The 22,274-nt window shown below is 39.8% G+C and overlaps 1 protein-coding gene across 1 annotated transcript in view; it reads right to left on the minus strand.

Annotated features, from left to right (window-relative positions):
* LOC128698973 (mucin-5AC-like) overlaps window positions 1-18,271 on the minus strand; it is a 32,987-nt gene extending 14,716 nt beyond the window's left edge. Inside the window, exons 1-6 of the mRNA XM_070090404.1 lie at window positions 17,935-18,271; window positions 9,410-11,223; window positions 8,256-8,373; window positions 8,025-8,158; window positions 6,843-7,536; window positions 802-1,030 (exon numbers count right to left, since the gene is read on the minus strand). Coding sequence (XP_069946505.1) covers window positions 802-1,030; window positions 6,843-7,536; window positions 8,025-8,158; window positions 8,256-8,373; window positions 9,410-11,196 — 2,962 coding nt within the window. The 5' untranslated portion in view covers window positions 11,197-11,223; window positions 17,935-18,271. The remainder of the gene's footprint in view (window positions 1-801; window positions 1,031-6,842; window positions 7,537-8,024; window positions 8,159-8,255; window positions 8,374-9,409; window positions 11,224-17,934) is intronic.
* Between the last annotated feature and the right edge of the window lie 4,003 nt (window positions 18,272-22,274).

Consider the following 22,274-nt stretch of genomic DNA (forward strand, 5'->3'; position numbering starts at 1 on the left):
TGTTCAAATCTCCAGTAAGGCTGATGCATGCAGGGGATGAGATGAAAAGCTGTAAGCCTTCTCCCTGAAAGCTGGCTGCCTTGGATCAAAGGTGTAGCGCATGCTACACGCCAAGGTATTGTCCAGTGTGGGTAGATTGGTAAAGCACTGCGTACCCTTGTCCTAAGGTTCGTAGGTTCGAGTCTCCTTCAGCCAGAGATCAATGTTTGTGTATATTTCGCCTGCTCTCGCGAATTCCTTGTATATATATATATATATATATATATATATATATATATATATATATATATATATATATATATATATATATATATATATATATATATATATATATATATATATATATATATGGGACCCTGTCCCTGGATCTGTTTTGTAGCTCTGATCTTTTCACGGCCGTCCACAGGATGAGTGTGGGATACGCAAGTTGTCTGCCATTGCCTAAGTTGGTTTACCATCTTAGACAATGGCAGACAAATCCGGATATTGGATGATGGATGCACCACATGGATGCTTGATAAGGTCAGCACACATCCCACTCACATCCGTCACTTGGAAAGTTGACCAAGAAAAAATGCGATTAAATAATGGCGTAATAGTCGTCAATACAACAGCTGGCAACAGGTGTGATCCTTCAGTTTGATGCTTTGAATAATTGACTGAATAATTACTTTGACAATATTAATTTTTTCCCTTTTATTCAATTGTTTATTCGTGTGGTTACGACTAACAAGAATGAGCCTGCGACATCCAAAGAAGCGAAGTAGTACACACCTACACCTAATGCAAGAAATAATTTACCTGGGCGAATTTTGGTTTCCTTGCTTGATACGACAAATCCGTCGCTGGTGATATGGTATTTGCCGAAATGAGAGTTTCCTGTGTGCGCTGGGCCGGCGTTAATGCTGAAATGAGAGTTCTCTGTGTGCGCTGGTGGTGGGTCGGTGTCGAGGCTGCTGTACGAGGAGACAAGGAGATTTGACAGCGAAGTCACTTCAGAAGGGTTCAGGCTTCCCACTACGACGGACGCCTGCCAACGAAAAAGAATACGTGTACTTTAAGATAAATTTGCTATGACTTATTGCCTATGCTTCGGAACGGCTTGTAGATACGATTTTCACTACTCTGTAAATTACCCAGTCACTACAGGAATAGTGCCAAGGGTTTACGAAATTTACTTGGGCCTACGAAAAAGATTAGTGCCCACATAAAATTCTTAGTTCACTCATAATACAGTAAGAACACTCAATCAAACCTTGATTCATTACTTTATACAAAAATATTGTTACGTTGGTGAAACATCGAGGAATTTGTAAACAAGAAGTAGAGAATACAAATGTATACATTGCTGTTCTCATGGCCATCTCGTGAAGTGGAGTGATGCGAAGTTAGTTATCCAGCAAACATATCTAAGCAGGAGGAAATGTCTGGACGCTTCCCTCACTGCTGTTTACCATACTATTACCCAAACCTACGTCAGCTATAACATTTCTGAAGTACTATCAAGAAGAGTCTTATTCTTTCATTCTTTTTCCTGCAGGAAATTAGACCCCGGGTGAGAGTCGTGACTCTCATCTCTAAGCTACGGAAGCTGATACCAGAACAGTCGTAAGACCTCACAACAAAGCCATTACCTAAAGCCTCTTATGTGTTTATAATTATAGAGTTAATCTTAGCTCTTTTATATTTTTATGTAAATTTCAGTTGTTAAATACTACCAAATGGTTATAACTGTGACCATAATTTTTAAAGGGGTGGACCGGTAAGCAAGTGGAAGGCCTCGGTCAGGTGACCAAAAGCTCCAACGGCGGGTCATCATCTTAGAACCGCATCAGGAAGCACTTACCCAGTTTCCTGACAAGCCTTACCTAGCCTAACCTAAGTTAAATACCTCCGTTGTTTGTCTTGCACTCGGGCCCCGCCCTTACACCTTATTTGTTCATTATGTTTGTTTATGCCGGTTATGTACACCGAGACTTGACGAAGCTACTGAAGAGCGAAACGTTGCCTAAAACATTTAAAACGTTGCATATGTGTCCATTAACCTATTGATTGTCGGTGTATTTATGCCTTTCTTTACTCTCCAATTCCACGTACAGTCCATAGACTTTAAACCCAGCACACAACAACAACAATGGTCAGACTTTGAACACAGATAGATGACTATAATAATAATAATAATAATAATAATAATAATAATAATAATAATAATAATAATAATAATAATTTATTATAATTATTATTATTATTATTATTATTATTATTATTAGTAGTAGTAGTAGTAGTAGTAGTAGTAGTAGTAGTAGAGATAGTAGTAGTAATAGCTGTGACAGTAGTACTTTGGTAACAGTAGTAGTAGTAATAGGTATACCTATGGACTGTCGAGGTCCCTAAAGCCAAACACGAGGCTGTAATTATGTGATTACCCATCCATTTGTTTGCCAGACCCGACAAGGTTTTTCCTGGCTGACTGATCGCCGTGATTATCATCCACAGACCCACTATTCTTAAGTTTCAAGTGAATCGGTTGCAATTAGTACGAGTGGCATGCTTGGTTAGTTCTAAATTCTAGTTTGACGTAGAAACTGGTGATTAAGGTGGAATGATGGTTAGTTCTAAGTCTTACAGCTAACTTGACGTAGTAATTACGAGTGCGTCATTATAACCACCATATCGTTGCACTTGCCTTGACTTTCGTGGTTCTCAGTACTATCTGGAGGTTTGTGAGAGCCAGAGGTGACGAAGGTAACTTAGGAGGCACTGAAGTGGTGAGCAGACGGGTTGTTTGGCTGCTACTGCTGCTGTGTGTGTGTGTGTGTGTGTGTGTGTGTGTGTGTGTGTGTGTGTGTGTGTGTGTGTGTGTGTGTGTGTGTGTGTGCGCGAGCGCGCTCCCTCAATTACAGAGCTTAAACTCAAGTACTCACTTATCTGTATTTGAATGGGATGTACCTAACTTCTAACATCTTGGGTCCTGTCATACTTACTCTTGACTCCATGGACGGAATCTGCCTCCACTACCTGTCTTCACTGATAAAGACACGTTACTTAACAGGTTTGTACTGTGACAACATTTCTCTTTATATTATATTAATGGTATACAAAACCGACAAGTAGATGCACAAGACATGTACAACACTTGGGTATCTTTACTGCCGTAGATGTATCGCCAGCCCTTGGCAAAACGTCTGCTGTAAAGTAAAAGGACACAAGTGTAACTAATGTGACATTTTATTGTGGCAACGTTTTGCTCTCCAGGAGCTTTGCAACGGCTTGATAAAGCTGAAACTAATGCTACATTAGTTGCACTTGTGCCCTTATACTTTACATATTGTCGGTAATTCTACCAACATAAATACAAAACGTCTGCTGCCTGGTTTTGGTTTCAGGCAACAGCGCATATATGTACAGAGTTTAAATAAAGAATAAAAATATCCATGATGCTAGTACCTTGATGGGTTACGACCTCAACGACTCAGTGTTATCAATAAGCTTAACAGTGACATTCGGCCAACAACCGAAAGGGTGTTTAGAAAACCGACAAGCTAATAAATTAGATACTTATGCAACATTTGGTAATCTTTATTCTGGGAACGTTTCGCCACGCAGTGGCTCCTCAGTCCAGTGTAGAGAAAGGTGGAAGACGAAAAGGCCTAGCTTGTGGCTAGGCCTGGGGACAGTTGGTCCCAATGATGAGGAGGTACTTGTGCCTCCTCCCATGGGAGACTTAGGTCTCAGACACTCCCAAGACAGGGAGCCAAAGCCGGGCCACCACTTGGAAAAGGCCCGGGCCGGGAGAATACAAGCGAATCTTTAATAATAATAATAATAATAATAATAAGGAGTTTGTTAGGTAAGACACATATGCAACAGTTAGGTATCATTATTTCGAAACGTTTCGCCTACACAGTAGGCTTCTTCAGTCGAGTACAGAAAAGTTGATAGAAGCAGATTGTTTCAGACTATGGAACAATACTCTTCTCCAGACTGAGGGACTGACCACATCAAAACTTCAAGGGTGATGGACTGATTATATCGTCTTAAGTCTCTTCTGCTTCTATCAACTTTTCTGTACTCGACTGAAGAAGCCTACTGTGTAGGCGAAACGTTTCGAAATAAAGATACCTAACTGTTGCATATGTGTCTTACCTAACAACCTGTCGGTATTTTATACCATTTTAATGTTCAATAAGGAGTTTGAAGTAATCAGTCCCTCTGCCTGCTCTACCTCATCTGTCATCAGTATACAAGCTCCACCTAATTATCTCAAACTCCTCCTCACCTACCTTTCTCTGCATCGGACTGAAGAAGCCACTGCGTGGCGAAACGTTTCCAGAATAAAGATTACCAAATGTTACACAAGTGTCTCATCAACAACCGAAAGGTTCTGAGTTCGATGCCCGACGGATCAAGACGAGAAAAACTCTCCCTTGTTCACCTAGCGTGTTGTTGAATCTCTGCTACGGATGGTATCCTGGAATTAGGTTACTACTTTAGGGCTTAGCCTGTGAAGTGAACTTCGTGAAAAACAAGCAAAACACTGTGTATTGAAACTAACAATATTAGTATCACTGAGCAATGAATGTTAAAGTCACCCCTAGCAATGAATATTTATTATAGAGAACAGTAACATCTGATGCAGTTACTATTTTGTATTTGACAGTGGACAAACTTTTTTTTTTGAGTTTCATTCTTCTACCTCGATACTTAAAACACTAAAATACACAGTTCAGCCATCGCGTAAGCACGCAACAAAAAATATTGACCTTTTTGATTCGCCGGTACTCTACTGGCCGGGGTCTTTTCGAGATGGTGACCCGGCCTTGGCTCCCTGTCTTGGGAGTGTCGGATACCTATGTCTGCCATGGGAAGAGGTACAAATACCTCCTCATCTTCTGGGACCAACTGTCCCTAGGCCTAGCCCCATTCCCCGCCCTCACGGGGCTCGTAGGGAGAAGCTAGGCCTCTGGTCTGGCATCTCCCCGCCCCAGGGGGGCTCGTGGGAATGGCAGTCTTGTGAACTGGAGGTGGTAGCAAGCTCTGTCTCTGGCACTTTCCCCGCCCTAGAAGGGCTCATGGGAATGGTGTCTTGATTAAATATTAACCAGGGTTTCTAAAGAATACCATAAATGGGTTGTACACCTTGTTAAAATGAGCATATTTTCTTGATTCAATATGGTTCACGAGAGTATAAAGGAGGAAATAATACCGACGTTTTCGTCCAGAAAGAGTTTTGGCAAGCTTCAGTGTATATAACTGGACAGTATGGATGTATATAGTGTGGTGCACGGGCGGGGCCCAGCATAACGTAACAGCACAGGTATTAACAACAGTTGGAGAAGGAAAAGTAGATAAATTTATCAAGAATTGTAGAAGTAAAATTATAGCATATATTTAACAACAGAGTTGTACATTAAAAAGATGTAGTGGGGATGACCGTGTTGTGGGGTATCTACACTTTTTGATAATACACCGGAAATGTTGAAAATGCCATTGTTTCGGGGGACGTGTATTGGAAACTGCTGTGAGTGAGCTTCTAAACACTTCCTCACTGTGTAAAAATATTTACTTGATATATTTTTGTATCGTTCCATTTCATGAGGTGACTGTGAGAGCTGCAGTGACTCATATTTGCGTTGTCGTGGTTTACTGTTGTGCTGGCATCTTGACGCTCCATAATACGTTTCCAAATTTCTTGAAGTTTCATCACCGTGTATCTTTTGGTAACCTCCACGTGGAATAATGTGTACACCTGCCTCACTGATTTCAAGATTGCCTGCTTTGGCTCTGGTTAATTTTCACTTGTTGTGGGCACAGCTAATGTTACATAATGAGAGAATCTTGGTTATATTTTTATCTACGCATGCTAGATTACCTTTGTACCTTGTTCATGATTGTGACCAGATCTGCCTGGAGTTCATTACGTTTGTACGTAATGGGTCCAGGGCCCAGTCCCTGGACCCATTATGTACCTCTGTAATCCTTTGACTACCGCCCACATGATGGGTATGAGGTGCATAAAAAACATATTAAACCAACGCTGCTGGAGAGTATGATACAAATTTTTAGGAGTGATTTCAGTACTTGGTGTGTTGAGTATGCGTGAAACTTTCTTCATACACTCCCTGAGAAAATGTGAAGGGTTAGGGGACAACCGTAAAGACCTTGGAAGTAAGGTCACCCGATCCCTGCGATGATCAAACCTGACCTATCTGCGTTTTAAACTTTACCTGACACCGATTTCCCCTGACCTCATGTTACCTCTATTATATATATTTTGTGTTTCATGTACTTTTTTGTATCATTATAGTGAACGAGGTTCCAGGAATAATATTTTCTTATTACAATGTCCTTAGTGTATATACAAGTGTCATGTCCCTCAATCTGGTGGTATCATCTACCATTTTGTAAAAAAAAATAGCGTTTATTTTATTTAAAACTAGCATAACATTTTTCGACTTAATTATATATTTGCAAATTTCACCTTTACAATAAATGGTTTCATAATGTCGAGAGAATATATGTAAATTACAATACAAGTAATATTTTTATGATATTTTCTTATATTTTTTCCGATTTTAGGGATAATAAAGTGTAAAATTGTAAAGTATCTCTGGTGGTTTAGGTTTGCTTAAATCCTAGTAAGTGTAGTGATAAAAATAAAAAAAATAGTTAGAGATTGACAAGAGAAAGCTTGCTATGCTCACAGAAATGTCTCTGAGAGGATCTTGTGTCCAAATATATACAAGTGCAATTTACATAATACGTACACCAAGTGAGAATAATTTCGTACTTGTTGGTACATATACTAGTTCTCTCAATGAACACAAGCTCAGCCTACTCACCTTGACGGGGACGTCAGGTTGTGAGACATGGCTCTGAGGGTGGATGTGTATGTGGTGATAGTCATCACTGTGGTCGTCTTTGTACACGAAGTATTGCCCCTCGCAGTTGACGTCGTGGTGATTTTTGTCGTTTTTGTGGTGGCAGTCATGGGCATGGTCGCTCTTCAGAACAGAAGAAGGCTTGGGTGCCCCATACTCAGGCGCAGGAGCTGTTAGTGGCTTTAGCGTCGGGGTTATAATCGGGCGCAGAGTCGTAAGTATAAGAGGTGTCGTGGAGGGCACATAGGATGTAGTGATGACGACCCTTTGAGGAGGGACACCATTACTGACAGGAGGATAGGGAGTGGATTGAGAGCGTCCATATGATAACGTATCTGTGGTAGGGTACAGCGGTGATGGGGCTCTGGGTGGCTGATACTGAGACGTTGGAGGTCTTGGTGGATAGTGATGATAATGCTGATGTGTGTGCAGATCCACATAGGTAGAGGGAGTGGTGGTGGTCTGAGGGTAGGCTGGTGTTTGTCCCAGCACACCCGAGGTTTGAGGGTAGGTTGGTGTTTGTCCCAGCACACCCGAGGTTTGAGGGTAGGCTGGTGTTTGTCCCAAGACGCTGGTGGTGATATAAGGCTTGAGGTGCTGTACTGGGTCGCGGTACAGACTAGCAAACAGCGTCAGCAGGAAGTCGCGTTTCGACCTGAACACCAATCGAGAACCTCACTGAGCACGTTATATATAATAGTAATTACATTAATAAATCTAATGAATAATAAAGAAGTTAGAGGATAGGATGACTGACACAATGTATGGATAAATGCCCCCACCCACAATATATATATATATATATATATATATATATATATATATATATATATATATATATATATATATATATATATATATATATATATATATATATATATATATATATATATATATATAAATAATGATGGATACTGTATACGATTATTTAAATAATTTTGTAAAATATTTGCATTAAAAAGGACTAAAAAGGAAAATTCAAGTTGGCGACAGAGCCTTCAAGTGGGAAGGGGTACTTTGAGGCCGATGAAGAGCTCTTATCAGAGGAATTACAACCACCTTCTCTTATTTGAACCTAACATGTTACTCTTCCCCACGAACAATAATAATAATACCTAAAGAGTGGATGATGGAAGGACTCACATGTTGGTGATGATATTGAAAGTATCATCTGGGAGGCCCAGGAGGTATTCCACGTACTCCACTTCCAGATGCGGCTCCACAACCTCCTTCAGGCGAGGGATGTGTATGTGGGGCGTCGTAGTCGACTGCTGAATCTATCCATATAATACATGGGTGATTAATAATAATAACGATAATAAAATAACTTCAGCTGTAAGGAACCTACCACAAACGAAAGAATTCTACAAGTACCTGTATGGGTCTCTTGGGTAGCCTCGCTACCTGGTTGGCAGTAAGGAATGCGCCCTGGGGTACCTTAGGCAGGAGGCTGGGCACGGTGTAGATCTTGGTGCTGCGCTCGAAGTAAGGCCTGGGGGCGAGGACCAGGAAACAGCTTTCAGATCCAGTGGTTAACAGTATGTCATAACAGTTTTATCTAAATGGCGTACTGACAACATTAAAAAAAAAGTTGCAGAAGCCTAGTGTGGGACAGAACCCTTCTATGTATACTAAGAAAATCATCGCCCCCAATTAGGGAGACATCTTATATAACAATCTAATGTAAAAATTATGCTATTTACCATGGCTAGACACCACCTGTAAGAAGCCATTGTCACGTAATTCCATAAACTGGCCAGAAAATTTTTGCCTTCATTGTCGCATAAATATCCGTTGTGCAATCGCAAAAAAAAAAAAAAAAAAAAAAAAAAAAAAAAAAAAAAAAAAAAAAAAAGCAATTGCAACTTGTATAATTACTACCAATTCAGAGTCATGTACTTATATATCTGTTATATCTATGTGACTCCGATGGGTTAGTATTATACCCCTTAAAGAATATCTTATCATTTCACATACACTTTTTAAATTACACCAAAGTGGTTGGGCCACTTACCTTTTATATCCTACCTCTCTCCCCCCTCCCACCCTTTTCCAATATTTCCATCCTTACCCATCCTTCTTCCTTACCCATCTCACCAAAGCTCTGGTCATCAGAAGAAGTGTGGGACAACACTTCAACAAGGGGAAATGTTTCCCAATAAAATCTTGTTCTGTAACCTGTGTTTTTCTTTATTTTATAATAATGGTATATAACACTTTAACAAAAGCTTTAGGCATATTCTGAAGGTTATATTTTCTCTTAATATATATGCACTGATCGAAGCATCGTATGTCTGGATATAGACACTGACGTACAGTTCAGGACGTCTCGCCACAAGTGACTTCATCAATCTCATGGCTAAACGTCTCCTTCAGTAAATGTCCTGAACTGTAAAGAAGTGTCGTTATCTATAGTTTATCGGTATCACCAACCCATTTACAACCGACGCAACGTATATATACCCAGGGATGGCTGTAGTGCAAACGAAAATGTCTGTGGGTTAGAACTATTCAGGTGCTCCACTTACTTGAGAAGTGTCAGTCTTCGAAAGAGCTCCTCCCGTGCCTGCCGCAGACGAAGGCGCACTTCAGCAATGTACTGGAGTTGTGCGGCACGCTGGCCAGTCAAGGCAGACGCTCCTGCTGCTGCTGCGCCTGCTGCTCCCTGTTGAAGCTGAATCTTCAGTCGGTTCCTGAGTAGTTCTTCCAGATTGGTTGTGCTTCCTCCAAGCTGGCCTACCTGTGTAGCCTGAAGCCCAGCAGCCATAGTTCCTGACGTAGCTTGCCCTACCTGTGCCGCCTGAATCCCAGCAGCTGCATTTCCCGCTGCAATTTGCTGTGTTATCGCTCCTTGTGCTGCAACTTGCTGTGCTGCAATTTGCTGTGCTGCAACTTGCGCTGCAACTTGCTGCACTGCGATATGCTGTGCTGCAGCTTGGTTTGCTAGATGGGCAGCTACTGCTGCTTGTTGAATTTGCCCTGCCTGAATAGCATGTTGAGCTTGCAGCGCTTGCTCGGCAAGTATTGCTTGTCCAAGCTGTTGCTTGAGTGCCAGCTGAGTGTTGACGGCGTCAGCTTGTGCCGCTACCGCTAGGGCGTTGTCAACCAGGAGGGGCGGAAGGGGCGAATGCGGAGGGCGGGGCAGCACTCCTGCTACAGGAAAAGCCACTTTGTCTATGGGGGGGTAGCCATCAGCGTTATGGCCAGAGTGTGGAGCCAACCCACCGAGGTGAACCTCATCATACTTGGAAGGGTAAATAGGCCGTTCAGGGCGAGGAAGACGTAGTGGTCGATCAGGGCGGCGCGGGTCCTGTATAGGCCGATCACCAGGAGGGTGGCTATTGCTGTCAGGTCGACTGGTGCCTCTCCACACGGGGCCCCTATCTGAGGGCCTGCGGTGGTCGTGATCAGGTCGAGGATCAGAGGGGCTCGAGTAGTACCGTGGAGTAACTTCCTCAATGATAAGAATTGGCTCCTTTGAGTGACTGAATCGGTGATAACGATGTTTACCCTCGTAGTCACCGGCTACTCGATCAACCTTGCGGCTGCCACGGCCCGAGTCTCTCATGCCACCAGGTCCGGGGTCCCTAGACGTACCGCTCCTTAACGCTCGGTCTCTTTCCCGTTGCAAATTTATTTCTCTATCTCTATCTCTTTCAGAGTCTTGTCCGTCGTAACTTCCCCTTTCATGCAAGGGAGAATTTTGGGGCTGGTTTAAAATTTCTCCTTTCTTTTGTTCAGCCTTTGCCACCTCTCTTGCGATTTCCTCTTTCCGTTCTAGTTCTCTCTTTCGTGCCATCTCAGTGCTAGACAGACTCTGTCTACTCTTTATATCAAATTCTTCACTCCTAGTCATCAACTTCTCCACAGGTCTCCGACGAGTATTTCTGTCCTTCTCTCTTTCCAAGTCAATGTCTATTTCTCTTCTCTGTTTTGATTCAGTATCAGTTTTCCTCTTCCATTCCAGTTCTGTTTTCCCGTGAGTATCTTCTGTAGCATCAGCCCTCACACGATTGGCTTCATTTCCTGTTTCTGTCCTCTTGAAATCATCACCTTTGTCTCCCAACGTTCTCTCTTCCTGTTCCAGAACTGACACTTCACCTTGGCTACTTGCCCGAGGTAGTACTGGGTCAGGAGCATGAATGGTGTTACCCTCATCACTTGCAAGTGGACTGGAGGTGACGGTGAGATTGTCGATGGGTTGTAGGAAGTTAACACCTACACCACCACCATCATCACTAGCTGCTACTGCCTCACCCTCCTTCCCCAGTACAAGGCCCACACACCAACACCACACAAGGGCGCCCAGGAACATCCTGCGTTCACCCAACCTACGGTATATCTGCAAAGCATAAATCACCACATTAAATATTAATAATCAATATAGCCCGACTTATTGGGAAAAAATAATAAAAAAAAAAATAATATGTCGGCCTCTATTTCAGGCCTTCTTACCATCTTATTTAAATGCCGAAATGATTTGTATTTCTGATTATTGTTACAAATAACACTGGTCAGTAAAACCCTTTTTTTTTTCTTATCAAAGATTCAAACTAACTTGGGATATTTGTTTCCATGTGATAACTTGTAAATGTCTCTTCTGATTAGCATTAAAAACTTGTGCTGCACTCTGCACTATTCATTTTACATGCAACAAGGTAGAGGGGGCTAGGCTCATGCGATACGGAGATACCACCTGGTATCACCCAGCAACCGAAACACATTTTTTCTTTGGCCTTTGAGAGGACAACAAATGCAGGAAATCAATTGTCACGTACCAAGCAAGACACATGTTATAACTATAGTACAAAGGACCCTTCACAAAATGTTACCTTAATTTAACTTTTTTACACAGTTGTTTTTACCAAGCAACCTTCCTATTATACAAATGCTTTTCAACCCTCTTCCGTTTTCATTGGAGCATAAGATGTTGAAGGACACACTGAATTATAGAATATATTACATGTTTTTATCATTCTTATAGATAAGGTTATAATACGCATTTAAGCTTTTCCTGTTTACTGGAGCGGCAGCTCCGTATGGGCAAGCAAAGTCATTTTATAGTTAAACACATGTTTTTATTAGTTCATCTAACCTATCCTAACCAGATATAAACTAAAAAATAAATGTGGTTTCTGTCTCATGTTTATATATTGACACATTCATCTTATCGGAAATGAAATGATCAGTTTACAATTAATGAGAAAGTTAGTTTTGCGGTTACTTATTAAAATTAGCATACAGAATAAACCTAAAGTATATTTTGATAATGGTGCATTTTTTTGTCAGGTGATGGCCTCTGACCTGAGCTGTGAGTGAAGAACCAGGTTTCTCTCCTATCAGAACTTCATATTATTTTTTTCTTCTCTAGTTGTAATAAATAACACATAAAAATGTGTTGTGTTTCTTCAAATTTTTAATGTAATAGTTTAGTATACAAGACACTGTAAGTGAGAGAGTGAATAGCGGTAATTAATTACCTTGTTAATGCCTAGCTTTAACTAAATAATGTTATTTCTGAGTGTTAATCTTATGGCCTGCAAGAAGGTTCATTACTGAAATATTTTGAATTTCATTATGCCTAAATTAGTTTAAAATAAACGAATATTACAATCATGGAAAGTGAAAACCAAGCATAGTTCTGGCATTGTGGATTATCAATTAATTTTGCACCAAAATACCACAAATCAATTCATTACGTGAATACTAAATTCCCACTAAAGCATTGAACAATTCTGAAGTAGCTTCTGTTTTACGTGTCCCACATTACAATACAAGACTACATAACAAAAGAGATATGACAAATCCCAGGAAGTGACGTAAGGTGGGGGACCATTTTCACTTTCTGAGTGACCGACGCCCTATTGTCACAAGCGCAGGAAACCCCACGGAAAAGATACAATTTTTTCCTCTTCACTAGATTACTACAGTATACCATTACCGTCTACAAGGTTACCTTTTTTGTTTACATTATATTGCTTCGTATTTTGTATCGGGCAAGGTCATGTTATACTTTTTATGTCTATTTACACTGTTGTTTTAACTACCACATTATTGTAATGAGTTAGAAAGGTGCAGTAAAGCCCAACTCACTCCAATATTATGGCAGTGGAGTGAGTTGGAATGAGTAATAGATTTTAATAAATCTTTGGGGTACCCCCCAAAAAAGCCCCAAGGGGAATATACACCAGAGAACTCCAATAAAATACATACACACATAAACAAAAAAATACAATTTACATCAAACTACCATCACATAATTAGAGCCACGTAAGTGGCTCATCCAACAAAATCAGTCGACATATATTACTCTCACTGGCTTCGACTAGGCAGATAAACTTGATAAAATTGATACAGTAATAGCTGGAAATAGGTCACTATTTGAGGAGGCCTGGTCACAGACCGGGCCGCGGGGGCGTTGACCCCCGGAACTCTCTCCAGGTAAACTCTAGTGTTTCGCCCACATAGGGGTTTTATCGGCAATACTGACATTTCAATACAACGTAATAATTATTGAATTAGGAAAACCCAATATTCGGGATCGATTCCCGACACGGGTGAAATGTTGGGCGTGTTTCCTCACACCTGCTGTCCCTGTTCACCTTGCAGTAAGTAGGTACCTGGGTGTTAGTCGGCGGATATAGGTTGCATCCTGGGGAACAAGATTAACCTTCGTTTCCAGAAATACTCTACATAACCAGGGGCTTTCTGTATAGTATCAGTGATGTCAGCTAGGTATCTGTGTTGTATCATGTAGTACAGTAGAAAGTTATTATTATTATTATTATTTTTTTTTTCAACAAGTTGGTCGTCTCCCACCGAGGCAGGGTGACCCAAAAAAAAGAAAGAAAATCCCCAAAAAGAAAATACTTTCATCATCATTCAACACTTTCACCACACTCACACATTATCACTGCTTTTGCAGAGGTGCTCAGAATACAACAGTTTAGAAGCATATACGTATAAAGATACACAACATATCCCTCCAAACTGCCAATATCCCAAACCCCTCCTTTAAAGTGCAGGCATTGTACTTCCCATTTCCAGGACTCAAGTCCGACTATAAGAAAATAACCGGTTTCCCTGAATCCCTTCACTAAATATTACCCTGCTCACACTCCAACAGATCGTCAGGTCCCAAGTATCATTCGTCTTCATTCACTCCTATCTAACACGCTCATGCACGCTTGCTGGAAGTCCAAGCCCCTCGCCCACAAAACCTCCTTTACCCCCTCTTTCCAACCCTTTCGAGGACGACCCCTACCCCTCTTTCCTTCCCCTATAGATTTATATGCTTTCCATGTCATTCTACTTTGATCCATTCTCTCTAAATGACCAAACCACCTCAACAACCCCTCTTCTGCCCTCTGACTAATGCTTTTATTAACTCCACACCTCCTAATTTCCACACTCCGAATTTTCTGCATAATATTTACACCACACATTGCCCTTAGACAGGACATCTCCACTGCCTCCAACCGTCTCCTCGCTGCTGCATTTACCACCCAAGCTTCACATCCATATAAGAGTGTTGGTACTACTATACTTTCATACATTCCCTTCTTTGCCTCCATAGATAACGTTTTTTTGACTCCACATATACCTCAACGCACCACTCACCTTTTTTCCCTCATCAATTCTATGATTAACCTCATCCTTCATAAATCCATCCGCCGACACGTCAACTCCCAAGTATCTGAAAACATTCACTTCTTCCATACTCCTCCTCCCCAATTTGATATCCAATTTTTCTTTATCTAAATCATTTGATACCCTCATCACCTTACTCTTTTCTATGTTCACTTTCAACTTTCTACCTTTACACACATTCTCAAACTCATCCACTAACCTTTGCAATTTTTCTTTAGAATCTCCCATAAGCACAGTATCATCAGCAAAAAGTAACTGTGTCAATTCCCATTTTGAATTTGATTCCCCATAATTTAATCCCACCCCTCTCCCGAACACCCTAGCATTTACTTCTTTTACAACCCCATCTATAAATATATTAAACAACCATGGTGACATTACACATCCCTGTCTAAGACCTACTTTTACCGGGAAGTAGTCTCCCTCTCTTCTACACACCCTAACCTGAGCCTCACTATCCTCATAAAAGCTCTTTACAGCATTTAGTAACTTACCACCTATTCCATAAACTTGCAACATCTGCCACATTGCTCCTCTATCCACTCTATCATATGCCTTTTCTAAATCCATAGATGCAATAAAAATTTCCCTACCTTTATCTAAATACTGTTCACATACATGCTTCAATGTAAACACTTGATCTACACATCCCCTACCCACTCTGAAACCTCCCTGCTCATCCGCAATCCTACATTCTGTCTTACCTCTAATTCTTTCAATTATAACTCTACCGTACACTTTTCCTGGTATACTCAGTAAACTTATTCCTCTATAATTTTTACAATCTCTTTTGTCCCCCTTCCCTTTATATAAAGGGACTATACATGCTCTCCGCCAATCCCTAGGTACCTTCCCCTCTTTTATACATTTATTAAACAAAAGTATTATTATTATTATTATTATTATTATTATTATTATTATTATTATTATTATTATTATTATTATTATTATTATTATTATAAGAATTATAATTATTATAAGAATTATTATTATAATTATTATAATTATTATTATAAGTAGTATTATAATTATTACTATTATTATTATTTAAAATGACCAAGAAAGGGTCACATATTTTATCAATAATTGCACATTACTAACAGCTTATTAAAGAACGCTGAGGGTCAGTTCTAGGACCTATTCTCTATAAGATATATTTACCACTTAGTATTGCCATACATAAACTTCCCCTGTATCCTCCCTATTTTTTATTTCCAAATTGTGTTAGGTGTAAATTGTTCCAACCACAGCAATCTTGACTTTTATTCCACATTTACGTTTACCTGGAGAGGGTTTCGGGGGTCAGCGCCCCCCGTGGCTCGGTCTGAGACCCGCCCTCACGGTGGATCAGGGTCTGAGCAACCAGGCTGTTACTACTGGCCGCACGCAAGCTGACGTAACCACAATTACAGAAACAAGACATCAAGAACAATCGACGGGACGGAACTGAAGATAACATCAAGTGCCTTTCACTGGGGAACATGTACAATGGTAGGAGACACGGGCCAATAAATCCCTTCGGTGGTCCAAAAAATACCCAGACATGTTGACGTTATTGTACACTGATCCTCTCATTAATGTTAATGTAAATAACTGATTCCTGGTATATCACCCTTATTTTAACTGATTTTTAACTTCTATGGTTTAAATAATAAGATGTTACAAGGACCCAAATGGAAATAAGTCACTTTGACCTTTTTTTTTGGGGGGGGGGGTTTAAACGTCTTTTTAAAACCATTTTTGGTTGTCCTATATAAAAATCTTCGTGTATTTCACTAGTTCAGTATCATTCATACTGAAAAAAAAATATTAAAGGTTCATTTGAGCATCAATTTTATATTTGCCTTGAGTGCATAATTATATATTTGTTGAAGCAGAAGCAAAACTATGCTCGTGTCCTATTATTATTATTATTATTATTATTATTATTATTATTATTATTATTATTATTATTTGCTATTATTATTATTATTATTATTTGCTATAATTTATTATTATTATTTATTATTATTATTTATCATTATTATTATTATTATTATTATTATTATTATTATTATTATTATTATTTGCTATAATTGTTATTATTATTATTTATTATTATTATTATTATTTGCTATTATTATTTGCTATTATTATTATTTGCTATTATTATTATTTGCTATAATTTATTATTATTTATTATTATTATTATTTATTATTATTATTTGCTATAATTTATTATTATTATTATTTATTATTATTATTATTATTATTATTATTATTATTATTATTATTATTATTATTGCAGTTTTTTAAGTGTAGTGTTAGCACACGTCTGGCAAGACAGTGATGGAGTGAATGATAAGTGCTACTTCTTCTTTCTCGGGTCACCCAGCCTTGGTGGGACACCACCAGTGTCTTAATAAAAAAAAAAGCAAAAACAAGCGTTAATGATAAATGTTATGGTTAAGGAGTTGTAATTAAGCTGTAAGTTTATTGGAACAGACAAAGCTATCAAACTCCAATGAGAATTTTACGAAAGGGAGGATTTCAAGTGGCCAGATTGTGAGAGGGGGGGGGGGTCGTGACCTACTACACTCCCCTCCATTGTACTAGTACATGCACTCAACACACTCTCACTCTCGTTCACACACTCACACTCTCAGACAACCATACATAGTTTTAAGACGAGGTATGATAAAGCTCATGGAGCAGGGAGAGAGAGGACCCAGTAGCGGTCAGTAAAAAGGAGGGACCAGGAGCTGAGTCTCGACCCCTGCAACCACAAATAGGTGAGTACAAGCACATATACTTTAACACACTCTTTACATCTACTTTTTTGTATCATTTAAGTCTTCCAGATTCACATTTGACTTGTATCTCAAAAATTGAAGCCGTTCAAAATACCATACCATTTTCAAAATATAATTGACCAATTTTCACCTACACATTCCAATAACAATCCCAACCTTCTTCTAAATAGGAAATAAATAGGCACAATACCGTGACTGGTCTGTGGCGGACGGAAATGTTATTTGTGAATTATTCTAGGTAGGATAAACTAATTTTCAAATTTGAAGGTCGATCACAAGAGGCTTTCTCAAGTTATCACAATTATCAATGGTTTTATCAAACTGACTTAAATGGCGAAAGTTCATCCCAATAGTTCAATTAACTTTTCCCTGGTTATAATTCACCAGCGTTAAACATTTGAAGCCAGTTTAGTAATGTATTTTCAAATTATCAACGAGGAAGAAAAAACAAGGGGATACTGTGATTAAAATTCTAAACTCAAAATTTAAAATATAGTAATATTACGTAAAAATATTAAATGAAAACTCGATAAAGTGAAAGACACTAACACGGAAAATATAGTGAAAGGAAAAGACAGAGGCAAAAGAAAAATTTAACACATATTACATACCGTTAAAGAGGACTTTTCCAATGCACCGAATTTGGGCCCTTTTTACTTTCAGAAAGATCTTATATAATGTCAGTCACGCCCCCGGCAACGCCAGTAGCATCTTCAAGCTAACAACAGGTAAATAAGTAGGAACGGCGTTATATTAAGAGACGCATTGAAAATAATAAGAGGGATCCTGGTGGTGCGCACACAAGCCAGAACGTCGACAGTTGACTTTGGAAGACCAGCTTTAGAATATGTCCGACCTCTACCGTCTTCACCACAAACTGGTGTAGATGGACACTAAAGAAGTTTCGGGGACCAGTATACAAATGACCTTCCTACTAAGAAGACCCGCCCTTCACACATTTTGTGTTGGAAGTAAAAGTAAGTATACCCCATTGTCCACTTACCACGTGTTCGTTTCATTTTCACGTCTTTGGCATAAGACGCAACTGGTATTAATTATTTTCCTTTATTTTTTTTTTAATATATGTTGATAAATGTTTTATCTGGGTTATTTTAAATATTACACCCCACACCGGCGTGAATTTCTCTCAGGATTACAACAGATTAAGAAATGTCCGGAACAGCCATTTTCTTAATAAACGTGACTTGAATGCTGAGGCTGCTGACGGAAACACTGAGTATATTGCGTAAAACAATGACATTCCTTGTTACCGATGTGCATAAACCTCTGTTACTGCTTATGTAAAAAATACCCGAGTGAAAATTAGGAAATTAAACCTGAGCGCTTGCATGTGCTTACACACAGAGGATATGTGTGTATGCACATGAAAACACACAGGGTTTTTTTCTATTTTCACTGTGGTATTTTTACATATTAGCAATCACGCGTTTTGTTGTGATTTCTTCCTTGTTGATGCTTATATTATGATTTGCATCTCCGTAGTCAAACTTTTCGCTCTACAAGATGGTCTTTTTCAGTTTTGTATCCAGTGTTCATTTAGAATTCATTTTCTTCTATGTTCTGAATAACTGAGATGAGCAGAATAAGAGTTGTTGAAGGAAATAAATACTTATAATCCCCACAATAATGTTTAAACAGAATAAAGACCGTCTGAGGGCGAAGTGTTCGCCTATGGGCTCTCCCCACATCACCTCCCCCCATAATAATAATATCTTTATTTACTACAAGTACATGTACAAGGTATACAGACCATAGCTGACATCAATGACATACTACTATATAGAAAGCAGCTTGTTATGATGAGCATTTCCCGCAAATTAGGTCAGTTTTGTCCCAGGATGCGACCCACACCAGTCGACTAACACCCAGGTACCCATTTTACTGATGGATGAACATAGACAACCGGTGTAAAGAAACACGCCCAATGTTTCTACTCTCACCGGGAATCGAACCCGGACATTCGTTGTGTGAAGCCAGAGCTTTAGCCACCAGACCACGGGGCACCATGGCAAAATTTTCAGCAAATTCAATCTGCTAAGACAGCTTTCAGGGCTATTACGTGTAATTCCAATGATATAGAGAACTTGAAGCAATGGGATATAGGTCATCAAGATGCACAGTCGATTGCACTCTGCAAGGTACATACTGGCACAATATTTGTGCCAGCACAAGCAGTGGCGAAATCATCCACATGAGAGGAACATATTCCCTGAGGTAGACCTTTAAACTCTAATAAAAACAGAGTTGGGCTACTTATTATATTCAAATTAAGCGTCATGCAGCGCTGCGAGGAGAGATATGTGAAGGTTGAGCCAAAAAGTAAATGTGTGTAACGTTAGGGGTTAGTGGGGATGGAATCAAAGCTGGTGTAATAGATTGGTTTTAGTTAAAAAGTCAACAAGAGAGTTTGCATTAAAGGCACTTTTGTGGAATCCCTTCTCCTTGAGCAGTCTAAAGAGTTGTTAGTTATTAATCCAGACACTAGCGTCGATTTGTCATGAAGACTACACGAATGGATCACAGATACAATAAGTTGTTATACTGCCATGTCATGTAAGCTTTTTCAAAGTCGAAAAAGACCAGCCACAAACCAACCTTCGGAAAGGTTTAGCAAATGTGTGTATCCACCCGGATTAGAGGATCAATGGGAGAAAGATCACTTCTGTATCCAAACCCCTCAAGGGAGGTTCCTTGACGCTGGTGAGGGTGCTCTTGATCTCGGGAATTAGGTCTGTGCTCCAGTCCCCCACCCCCCACAGGCGCTCTATAATCCCTCCGGATTTAGCGCTTCCCCATGATTATACTAATAATTCTGTATCCAAATTTACGTGAGAATATATAACTGTATATCGCAACCCGATATACGTTTTTCAAAACTGAAGGACCATAGCAGACTTCACATTGTGGGTACGACCCAGAGTCAAATGCCATAGACGATGAGCAGAGATCGTGGATAACGAGTTCAAGGGCCTACATGGGTCGGAGTCCCAGTATTTAGGATGTACTAAGGTGAAGAAGGTAAGAAGATTTCAATACATTAATGCGAGAGTCACAATCGGACCACTCCAAAGAAAATGGTGGCAATTAAAAGCTAAAAGTACTGGTTCAGGTATAGATAAATTTGGGCATTGTATGGTACCTGAAGATAAGGGGGAAGGAGAAAGGTACAGAGAGCAGACTGTGGCACTGGTCTAAATAAATACTGGCTGCAGCATAATGGAGTGGAGTTTGGACATACAGTCTGGTAAATGAAGTATCATTGCGTACTAGAGGTGCACTTTCATTGTAGGATGTATCGGGGTATGAATGAACCGACTGCACAAGAAATTTTTGGACGCTTCTGTAAGGTAACTTGGACCAGATTCTGGGAACTAGTATATATGCAGGTGCCCTGTGACCAATGTTAATGAAACCATTCCTAGCATCCTGTAATGGCCCATATAGTTTCCAGAACACTGGCGTAGCTTCAAAGTCCATCTGTTATGCAGGAGGAACCACATGTCTGTGGTGCATCCAATAAAATAAGCAGACTACCGGGCGGTAGTGACATCCTAGAGTCTTGGATGTCACTACCGCCCGGCTCCGGCTGCGTTACAAGTATCTCGGAGAGATTAATCACTACCACCAGATGTAGACCAAACGAAATGTAAACTTTGCCAGATGGACACCCCTCAAGGAAGGTTCCTTGATGTTGGTGAGGGGCTCTTGATCTAGGGAACTGGAACTGTGCTCCAGTTCCCTGAGTTAAGCCTGAATACCTTCCATCTCCCCCACAGGCGATGTATAATCCTACGGGTTTAGTGCTCCCCCTTGATTATAATAATAATAATGCCAGATGGACAATTGACATCTTGCGTTTTTATGTACTAGAATGCGATAAAATTAATGAATTCAGAGACAACTCACGCAGAAATTTTCAAGAAATTTCATAGTATTATAGACACACATAATGGGTCCAGTCTCAGGACCCATAATGTGTGTCTATAAACTTTTGACTACCGCCCACAGGATGGGTATGGGGCGCATAATGAAAATGTTAAACTAAGGTGGCTGATAATTACATGGCGGCAGAGTGAAATTCAAGTGGGTATGTGAACTATTACAATAAAAACTAAGCACTAAACCCACAAGAGTCATACAGCGCTGCAGGATAGGATGTGTTAAGATGTAATATGCCAGGACCAAAATGGAAATAAGTCACTCTGTCTGACTTTTTTGGGTTATCCTAAGTTCTCCACACATATGCTGCTATGTATGATAATTCTGTGTAACTGTATTTGTGTATACCTGAATAAACTTACTTAATCAGAGACCAGCGAGTGTGAAAATGACTGGGAGGCAAATATAGTGAGTAGGTGAAGTTCTGACCGTTTTGTGTAAAATAGTGAAAAACTGATTCCCGTTAAATGTTCATGGTTAAAATAGATGCATCTACATCTTCTGAACAGCTTCAGTATTTAATGGCTGATACATCTTATGGCAGGTGGGGATATAGTTTTGGAGTGGTTGGTGCAATTATTTAATAAATGTATGGAAGAGGGTAAGGTACCTAGGGATTGGCAGAGAGCATGCATAGTTCCTTTGTATAAAGGCGAAGGGGACAAAAGAGAGTGCAAAAATTATAGGGGGATAAGTCTGTTGAGTATACCTGGTAAAGTGTATGGTAGAGTTATTATTGAAAGAATTAAGAGTAAGACGGAGAACAGGATTGCAGTTGAACAAGGAGGCTTTAGGAAAGGTAGGGGGTGTGTGGACCAGGTGTTTACAGTGAAACATATAAGTGAACAGTATTTAGATAAGGCTAAAGAGGTTTTTGTGGCATTTATGGATTTGGAAAAGGCGTATGACAGGGTGGATAGGGGTGCAATGTGGCAGATGTGGCAGGTGTATGATGTAGGAGGTAGGCTACTGAAAGCAGTGAAGAGTTTTT

Source organism: Cherax quadricarinatus, chromosome 31, assembly GCF_038502225.1.
Source record: "Cherax quadricarinatus isolate ZL_2023a chromosome 31, ASM3850222v1, whole genome shotgun sequence".
NCBI classification, from domain to species: Eukaryota; Metazoa; Arthropoda; class Malacostraca; order Decapoda; family Parastacidae; genus Cherax; species Cherax quadricarinatus.